The sequence below is a fragment of the Palaemon carinicauda genome, chromosome 28, assembly GCF_036898095.1.
Source record: "Palaemon carinicauda isolate YSFRI2023 chromosome 28, ASM3689809v2, whole genome shotgun sequence".
Lineage (NCBI taxonomy): Eukaryota > Metazoa > Arthropoda > Malacostraca > Decapoda > Palaemonidae > Palaemon > Palaemon carinicauda.
Genome location: NC_090752.1, coordinates 21,134,611 through 21,145,095, shown reverse-complemented (window position 1 = coordinate 21,145,095; position 10,485 = coordinate 21,134,611). Strand labels below are relative to the sequence as shown.

General features: G+C 36.1%; 1 protein-coding gene across 1 annotated transcript; it reads left to right on the top strand.

The window, feature by feature from the left end:
- Positions 1 to 236: 236 nt before the first annotated feature.
- LOC137621720 (zinc finger BED domain-containing protein 5-like) lies at positions 237 to 9,955 on the top strand. Its single transcript, XM_068352235.1, has 4 exons — positions 237 to 429; positions 1,531 to 1,949; positions 2,236 to 2,692; positions 9,804 to 9,955. The coding sequence occupies exons 1-4, from the start codon at positions 237 to 239 to the stop codon at positions 9,953 to 9,955; spliced, it is 1,221 nt and encodes a 406-aa protein (XP_068208336.1).
- Positions 9,956 to 10,485: the final 530 nt, after the last annotated feature.

Here is a 10,485-nt window from a genome sequence, read left to right as displayed (position 1 = left end):
CACACACAATATATGAAGGCTTATTATCACTGATGCAATAACACTTAATCTACCCTACCAATCAATCATGAGCCCCTTGTTTAAGACACTATTAAAAATATGCTAACTACTTCATATACCTATACAGGTTCATCAGCTAAACACACACACACACATACACACACACACACACATATGTATATATATATATATATATATATATATATATATATATATATATATATATATATGTCATCATGATCCTGCACCATAAAACTACACCAATGCCGAAACACTTCGCAAGACTCTGCAATGTCACCTCAACAATACACGTAACATGCCCGTTACACAACGCACGGGGCCGTGCCACGCCACCCAATAAGGGCCATTTTTGGGTCATATTGCATTGGTTTACTGGTAGTTTCTTGCGAACCCACGCTGTAACTGCCCGTAACGCAAAAGTACATAGGTGTAAACCTACCTAAAGCTACAACCTTAGTTAGAAAAGCGAGATGCTATAAGCTCGAAGGTTCCGATAGGGTAAATATCTCAGTGAAAAAAGGAAACAAGGAAATATGTAAACCAGTGATTCCCAACAGGTGTGCCGCGGCACCAAGGGGTGCCGTGAGATCTTTCGAGGGTGCCGCCAAAATTCAGAGGAAAAAATTGCATTAACTTCACTCTCTCTGCTTCTGCTGCTGCTGCACAATTTAGCGATCGAATTTTCAACTTAGCTACTTTTCATTGAATTTGTATAATAATTTGTACTTATGGAAAATTACAATCCAGGAGAACAATACTAATTATATGATTTTGCTGTGTAATAATTGTACGGACACTGGAAGAGAACAGCTTGGCGGGAGAGTGGGAGGGAGGGAGGGGAGTGAGGGGTGTAGACTGACGCGTATGACACACGTACAGGGCAGGGCACACAGTGAGTCGCCACTGGCCAGAGCCCAGAATGTCTCAGTCAAGGTCTATATATACCAGGTCAGCAAACGCGCAGCTTAAGCTTTGAATCACCCATACTGCGACGTCAAGTTTCCCCGTCTCACACACGTGGGTAAAAAAAAACAAAGGACTGTTGCCTTAGTTAGCTACCTATAGAGGTAACATAAACAATATGAGACGCTGTGTCCATTACCATTTTATTCATTCATTCATTCCGTCACTAATAATGCCAAGTAACTGCGCGGTATTTGGCTGTTATAATAGACATGATAAAACTAAAAGCTCAAACATAAAATACCATCGCTTTCCAAAAGAAAAACCATACATAGACCAGTGGATACATGCATGTTGCCGTGCAGACAGAATTAACGTTATGAATGCTACTGTTTGCTCGATTCATTTTAAACCAGGCGATTATCTGGACCGTGGTCTCAGTACTGATTGGTGACGCAAAGGAAGCAGAAGGTATGACATATCCTCCTCCCTCAGCTAGTTAGCAATACATACCTGAGCTTCTTGGCAAAGAAGCTCAGGAACAGATTTCGAAAGTACCTCTTTCCAATAACACCATCAGCCGCAGGATATCTGAAATGTCTACAGATATCGATGAAGAAGTTGTGAAGCAGATAAAATCAAAAAGAAAATTCGCATTGCAAGTAGATGAGAGTACTGACATAGCTGAAAAATGCCAACTGGCTGGGTTTTGCAAATTCATTGACAAGGATATTGTGGAACAGTTCATGTTTTGCAAAGAATTACAGACCACAACCACTGGAGAGGATATCTTCGCGTCTGTAAATTCGTACCTCACTCAACATGGTCTTTCATGGAATTATTGTTGCGGCATATGTACTGATGGTGCACCGTCAATGATAGGGAAGTACAAAGACTTCATCACCAGAGCATTGAAAGAAAATCCATCTATAATTACAACTCACTGCTTCCTACACAGAGAGGCGTTAGTAGCCAAGACATGTGGAGAAGAGTTGACTGAGGTTTTAAACCAGGCTGTCAAGATGGTTAATTTCATCAAACCCAGGCAACTTAAAAAAAGGGTTTTTCAAAAGATGTCAAGAAATGGGTGCGGTTCATATTTCACTGATTTTGCATACTGACATAAAGTGGTTATCAAGGGGTCGTGTACTGAACCGCGTTCTTGAACTCAAAGAAGAATTAAAAACCCTTTTCCAAGAGGAGAGACATGATATATTCATAAAGCTGCTTGAAAATTCTACTTGGTGTTTGAAGCTGTCATATTTGGCAGATATTTTCATGAAGCTGAATGAACTAAATCTCTCAATGCAGGGGAGACTTGAGGGAATTGTAACATCAGTTAACAAGCTGAAAGGTTTCCAGAGAAAGTTAAAATCATGGAAGTCGGCTGTTCAGAAAGACGATGTGTCAAACTTCCCTTCTCTTCAACAACCAGGATATAAAGGTCTGGGAACTGTAAAAAATCTTATTCTTAATCACTTGGAACAACTAAGAGAAGCAGTTGATAAGTATTTTCCATCGCTTTCTACAGAGAAACTCGATTGGATTGTATCACCCTTCGAACTGGCTGACATGGCTGAAGAACTGGACTTCACGGCAATAGAATGTGACGAATTTCTTGATATGTCTGCTAATTCAACACTGAAAGTCAAATTTGAGAAGAGTGACGTGACACTGGCAGCTTTTCGGCAGGAAACATTGGGAGAATATCTTAATTTGGCTAAGAAAGCTATTTCCCTACTTTTGCCTTTCTCCACATTGTATCTGTGTGAGCAGGCATTTTCTGCCATGGCAACAATAAAATCGAAACAAAGAAATAGGCTTCTTTCACTTGAGGATGATATGTGGGTGGCATTATCAACAATAAGACCTGATATCAAGAGTTTGTGTTCCAAGCATCAATCGCAAGTTTCACACTAACTATGGTTCACTTTTGCCTATTTGTGTGTATGTCTTGTATCATAGTGTAACTACTTGAATACATTGTGCAACTACTGTAAAACTTGTCGCAATTACATATTTGTATTATAATACCATTTTTTGTAATAGCAGGATGAGTGTAAAGAAAATTTCATATCTATGTATAAGGCGTTGTTACATCGATGCAAAATGTCGAAATGCAAAAAAAAAAAAAAAAAATATAATAAAAAAAAACAACGGAGATTTTAAATATGTATTTCCTTAGAAGGGTGCCGGGAACTTTTGAAAGGCTTGCCAAGGGTGCCGCAAACTAGAAAAGGTTGGGAACCACTGATCTAAACTATTAGGGAGTAAGGAACCATGAAAATAGAATATTTCAAGAACAGTAACAACATTGAAATGTATCATTTATGTATATACCATAAAAACTTCAAAAACAAAAGGAAGGGAAATAGAATAGAAAGTGTGCCTGTGTGTATTCTCAAGAAAACTTTAACGCAAGAGAGTGGAAGACCATCGTACAGAGGCTATGACACTACCCAAAATTAAGGAACAATGGTTCGGTTTTAGAATGTCCTTCTCCTAGAAGAGCTGCTTACCAAAGTTAAAGAGTATCTATTAATGTAGCCACTGAACAATTACATTGTAGTAGTTAACCCCATGAGCGAAGAAAAATTGTTTGGTAATCCCAGAGTTGTCAGGTATATGAGGACAGAGGAGAATAGGCCAGACTATTCGGAGTATGTGTAGATAAAGGGAAAATGGGCCGTAACCAGAGAGTGGCATCCAAAGTAGTACTCTATGGCCAGTCAAAGGACACAATAACTTTCTAGAGTCTAGACTATCAAACAGCGACCAGCGGCTCAGCAAAAATATCCAAAAACAGTAACAAATGTGGCATACTTTTTGCATCATAAGTATCGAAGAGGGAATGCCTGATGTGAGATTATTGTATAAGGATTTCAATAATAAAGCAAGAAAATTCCGTTAAGAAGAAAATGAAACGGTTCTGAATTATGAAGAAAAAAAATATATTACTCAATTGAAATCAATTGTCTGCAAGGTATAATATGCCTACACTGTTAAAAAAGATAATAATGATAATAACGAGAAATTCTCTGTAAAATATAATTCTCTCAACTGTATCTCAGTATAATACAGGCAACTGTAGTTTTTTACCTTATCTTATACGGATTGGTGACCGAATATCACTCCCTTACGTCAATATATCCGTTTTAAGAACAGCAAAGCCTGGAAACATTTATTCAAGGATTTTTACCGTTCTTTTCTTTATTTTTACGGCAAATTTTAACAGTGTAGAATGCATACATTTAACATAATCTGTCTAGAAGGGACGCTGTCTTGTGTATATATACATACATACATACAAATATATATATATATATATATATATATATATATATATATATATATATATATATATATATATATACATATATTTATATATTATGCTTGTCTTGACCCAATAAATGGAAAACTCTGTGGGTGATATATAACCCCAAGAACTCTGCAGAAACAAACATTTTGATACATACATTACACACTACTAACAAATGTATACATTTGGGTAGCACAATGATGTACTACATTGAATTATGAGGCAGTTAAGTATGGTGCAGTATGAAATTAATAATCTCTCTCTCTCTCTCTCTCTCTCTCTCTCTCTCTCTCTCTCTCTCTCTCTCTCTCTCTCTCAAGTCTACATTGCTCTGCATATGTTTACAGAAATTTATGAAATCGTAATGACATTGAATTTAACTTATGAAATTCAGTGACGTTTGTAGAAAGGGTAACATAACCAGCACCAAATATATTTACTAGTTTTTCATGTGAGTCCTCTTGACATAAGCACCGATGCTTTCAGCAAGTTGTATTATCTTCCTTCAGTAAAATTGTCTACTGCCAAGATTGTGCTGCCATTGTTTTTGTTCTGTAGGCCGAGGTTTTATTCTTTTATCAACCATACAACACAAAAGCGCTTTCAGACATGGGACACAACTAGGCTCAGATATGTCATAATCTTATAACTAGCCCGATCATTCATCAAATGCTATATAACTCCCGTGTGATCTGTACACCTTTTGGAATACAAAAGCCACATTTTCCTTGGCTCAGCTTTCCTGGGCTGGCACATTCATTTAATTCAGGTGTGGTTGTTTAACTCTGAACTTGGGCTAGCCAAGCAGAATTCTCGAAACCAAATAACAATTGTCTACCATTAGTTAGTATACCACACGTGTTTCATACACGCTCATAAACCGTAATACTATTGCTTTTCTTTTGCTCTCTCCCGCATTGATCATAGAGAAACCTATTTAATATTGCCAACGCATGTTTCATATTGTTTGAATTTTTGTGACATTGTTGCTCTCAACTGTTTGTATATAAGATGTTGAATAAAGCTCACTTGCATAAAAAAGCAATAGCATTACGGTGTGTAAGCATGTACGAACCACCTGCGGTACGTATACTAGCAATGAACCTCAGCTTTGTCTCTTAGCAATAGTGTTACCCAGTGTGCTGTTAGTGCACTTACACTATAGGTTACTATAACATTGAGCTAATTGTCCACTTTTAAATGAGGATGAAAATGAATTAAGTGGGGCTTGATTGATTTCTAACTTACATAATAACTGATCAAACTGAAGTTGCTAAAAATCAATGTTTTTTTTTTTCTTCTTTTTTTTTCTTTCTTTCTCTTTCGGTCCTTTTACCTCGAATATAATCTGCACCAATTTTTGGCTTTTGGCAAAAATTTTTGAATTAGTGACAGCCATCTTAGATATCTATATGCATCTAAGTATGTAGTTAAGACTTCCTTTTAATATCTTATCATAAACTGGGGAACTGCTGAATTCGAAAGTAATTAACCAATTAAATGTAAATTTCAGGTATCCGCAAGAACATTCTGAAAACCTGGAGGATGACACAATTGTGTGCCAGATTTCATGCTTCTATCGTCATTTGTCCTTTTCCAGTATCATTTAGAAGTTACGAACTCCACTATTCTATTTTTTCTATTTCTTATTTGATACCTAATGTCAATGGGTTTTGCTCATTGTTTTCTTTTTTTTTCTTTTTTTTTCATTCATTGACTTCTATCAGTTGTGCTAACACACCAACTTCATTAATTTACAAACATTCCATAACGCACACAGGAGCCTTTTCATTCCTGACATCCACTGTTCATTACTCTCGAACAAAGGTAATGGATACCGAACCATAGCACACTTGGTCCATACTTTAACATCAAACCTAAGATAATATCCGAATTACTAGTTGAGTTTTGATGATATATATGAGACCGGAAATAAAAGTTTTTCTGTTTATTTTTCAAAGAATTATAGAATGATTATGATTCCCTCATCCAGTTTTTCACGAAAACTGATGCTTTACTGAACTAATTTTACGAATGAATAGTAAAACCTCTCCATTCGTAAAATTAAGAAATGTCAAGAAAACATAATTTTCTAATGTTTAGTTTTAAATTTGAGAACAATTGAACACGGGCTATACCGCATTCCTAGCAAGAACACCTTAGCTAACCCAAAGCTGTCCCATTTTAACCATATTGTTTTCATTCCCATGTATCCACTTCGGTGTGATTTCCTATCATCAGGTATTACAGCAAATGAAATTACCTTATTGTTTGGCGATTTAACCTTTTACAAATCCATTTAGTGGTCAAAATATTTACTAAAAAATATCTACATATAAACTAAAACTGTTATTCAATAATCGTTACCAGGTTGATAATAGTATTCCAGTATTTACTTTCTTCTTTCGTGTAATTTTTATTCATCATAGCTTAAGTCTATCCTTGTAGGAACATGATTTCAATGTGAACCTTTCTAAACACGTTCTTTCGTTTTATAACTAGTTTCTTATTCAAATATTTATCATAAGCTATTAATTCTAACCTTATTCACACCAATGGGAATATACTTAATGTCCAATCTTGTCCAATCAGTTTATGCTATGAATTAAATATCTGTGTATATTTTGAGCAATTTAATGTGTTGACATACAAAAAAAAAAAAAAAAAAAACTTGTTTTATATAAAAGGTAAAAGTTTTACATACTGACAGAATTACATAACGTAAAGTTTAGCTAAAGGTCAGCAACCTTTCTCCTTCCAGTTTAAAATGATTCATTCGCTTAATTGTATTCCTTTCCTCCCCTCCATCTTACTAATCCTCGTCCTTTTCTCATCAATACCCTTTTAAGGGATTCTCATGCCTACCCCTTTCTTAACAACCACCTTCGTATGTTTAGAAAATGAGTGGTGTATTCATTATACCATAAACCGTTTTTCATACATTTTATAGACAGTTATAGGGCGTGTTTGGGGGTTGTTCTTTCGTTTGAGAGAGAGAGAGAGAGAGAGAGAGAGAGAGAGAGAGAGAGAGAGAGAGAGAGATCCTTTCCGATATCTGTTCAATATGGGAATCTTTTATCCTTTAGAAATTATCCTTTTTTACATGGTTCAATGTCAGATATCATGGTTATCATACTGTTTACTTGATCGTTGTATAAATTCTATTTAAGTACGACGAATGCTATTCAACAGAAGAAAAAAAATTCAAAAACAGACGTTACAGAATTTTCTGTTATTTGTTTTTCTGATTATTATGGATCTCTCTCTCTCTCTCTCTCTCTCTCTCTCTCTCTCTCTCTCTCTCTCTCTCTCTCTCTCTCTCTCTCTCTCCTGAAGCTTTATTTATAATACCGGTTTTTTTTTAGTTTATTGGACAGAAACGATTATTTGAAGAAAATCTGCCCTAAATAACGACAGAATTGCTAAAAAATGTATTAAGATTGTGGTTATCAGAAAGTGTCGATATTCTTTTGACGAAAATATAATTTCACGAAGCTCAACACGCAGTATGCTCATATAGTCTCATAATTATAGTTTGGCTTAATAGTTACGGGAAATCTGTCGCAAATACTTTTTAATAATTGTGATAACAAAAACTGAAAGACAACGATCGAAAAAATTGTCATGGACGGTTAATTAAGGATTATCAAGGAAAAACTATCATAACATTTCTTCAAAGATTTATAATATAAATCTTGAATTGTAATTATTCGCATCAATTGTTTAAAGTATGAACGATTTACGTAAAGTAAAATATAGAGAACTTCAAAAATATTAAATACGGGTTTTTGTTGAGTTTTCGCCTATATACTGAAAGATAAACTAGCGACGGCCTCTGGGAACCAACCTGTTGTACCGCACGAGTTTCATTCCCACTTGTCCACTGTTTTTTTTTTTTTTTTTTTTTTTTTTTTTTTTTTTTTTTTTTTTTATCTCTCGCTCTTTCCTGTACTGATAACAGAACATGTTTGAGCTTGAATTTGCATGTAATGGTATGTTTGAATTTTTTTGGAATTCTTGCTCGGAACTGCTAGTATATACTGTAAATGTTATCTGTTTATTAGGGGTTACTTGCATTCACCTCACCTCTCTGGTAACAACCACCTCGTGAACGTGGAGCGATCACCTCACCGACTTTCCTGTCCACCGCTACACCCTCCCCTTGTTTCGATACTGCCCACTGATTCTGAGTTGTAGAGTTGCCAGATTATTTCCACTGGATTATCGTACATGGTCGCTAAAATTATCGTTTTTCACCCAAAATTATTGAACACACTTTCAACACATTAAGAAGTTACATAAATTACTTATTTCCAGGTATTTTAGTAAACACACACACTATATATATATATATATATATATATATATATATATATATATATATATATATATATATATATATATATATATATATATATATCACACTTCTGTTACAAAATATTTTTGTATAATAGTGAACTGTTTTTAACTCCGTATCCTTGAGTTCATTTTCTACTCTTCATGGATCTACTGTTTCAAGACTAGTTTTTATCACGTACTGTCGTTCTACAAATGAAAACAATAATTCTTTAGATAACAACGAAACTTTTGTAATAACTACTTTGTCTGAGTGAAGAAAATGCTCTGACGTTTCTGCAAAACCTAATAAAAAATGGTGAAAGACTTCAATCAAATGGATCTTAAAGACAATTGAAAATTAATTCTACAGACATAACTCTCCCTGACAACTGGTATCATTGAAATAACAATTCGGAGCTCTCCATTGCTCGAATATATACCTCAATTGTTTAAAGGAAATTAAATTTCTAACTAAGAGAAACGTATAGATTGTTGAAGATATTCATACAGATAACATATAGTAACTCTGATTCTTATTCAAAGAGAAAATTCCATGTAATAGTAAAAGTATCTGTATAACAATATATTTTATTATAGTGTTTTCGTGTCCCATTGTTCTGATAAAATACATTTTCCATTGATTAGAAGCTTTGCCAATCCTATGCTAAGGTAATGCGTAACCTTTCCTCTTCCATAGAGTTAATCTCTTGACTTATTCCTCCCACCTACGGGCCCACAGGAATAGTAGGCTACCCTCATCAACAGGAAAACCACCAGATAGAAAACCATGGATAAATCTAATAACTTTGAAGAATTAATTTAATAAAATGCTCGTGAAAAAAAAAGTAAAATTATATGATTTTTTTCTCTTTTCTGAAACCTCGAAATTATCGTACAAAAGCGTACGATACCTAAGGTATATATCGTACATCGTACCGGACCCAAAATAATCGTACATGTACTATAATTATCGTACGGATGGCAATGTAACAACCCATGCTGCATTGTTGACACTGTCGCTCTTTGTCATCAGAGAATTTTTTACTTTATTCCAGCGCGCCGAAGTTTAGCTTCACATCAAGGGCATGACTCGCTCAAACAGTAAGCAAACTATGTCCTCGTGGCAATCACTTAGGGCACTTTCCCAGAAATATCTAACTGTCTTTGCGACCAAGGGGACAACCCAATAGTATATGACTCCCTCCTAAAAGACCTCCTGTAGCCAGTACTTGCCATCACCAGTCGCCCATACAGCCAAACTTTTTCAACTCTTTCAACAGCCGTTGGGGGACCAAGAGGCTTCTCTTGCCCTCAGAGAAATGGCCAGTATCGCTCGCTTGCAACCTGCTGCAAACGGCTCTCCTCATGAAGTGAACCTACTTCATGTCCTTGGTACGACGCCTACCCGAACCTGTCCGCGCTGCCATCCCCAATGTTGATACCTTGCCCATGAAGGACATGATGACCAAAGTCAATACCTTTATGGACCCTGGCTTCACCACCTCCAAGGCCTTCATTACTGCTTTCACTCCTGCCGAAGAGGACAGCTACTCAATACTAACCAGGGCCGACGTGAATGTGGTAAGACACAGACGCCTGCCCCTTGACAAGGCGGAGCAGAGACAAAGCCACCCACCACCCACATAAGTCACCCCTCATTCACGCCCCAACCAATGACCTCTCCAGCCTCTTACTGACATCCATCTGCTACTTTTCTGCTACTACAACTCCAGATTTGGGACTGCTGTAAAGAAATATGCCGATGGCTGTCAATGGCTAAAAACCGTGAGAAGAGACTGTTGCTTGTGGAGGAGGCCTCCCCTCCACTAATCTTTTCTGTTTGCATGATGCAGCTACGGGTTTGTGATTTTTCGTAGACACTGGTGCTTGTCATTCCCTTCTAC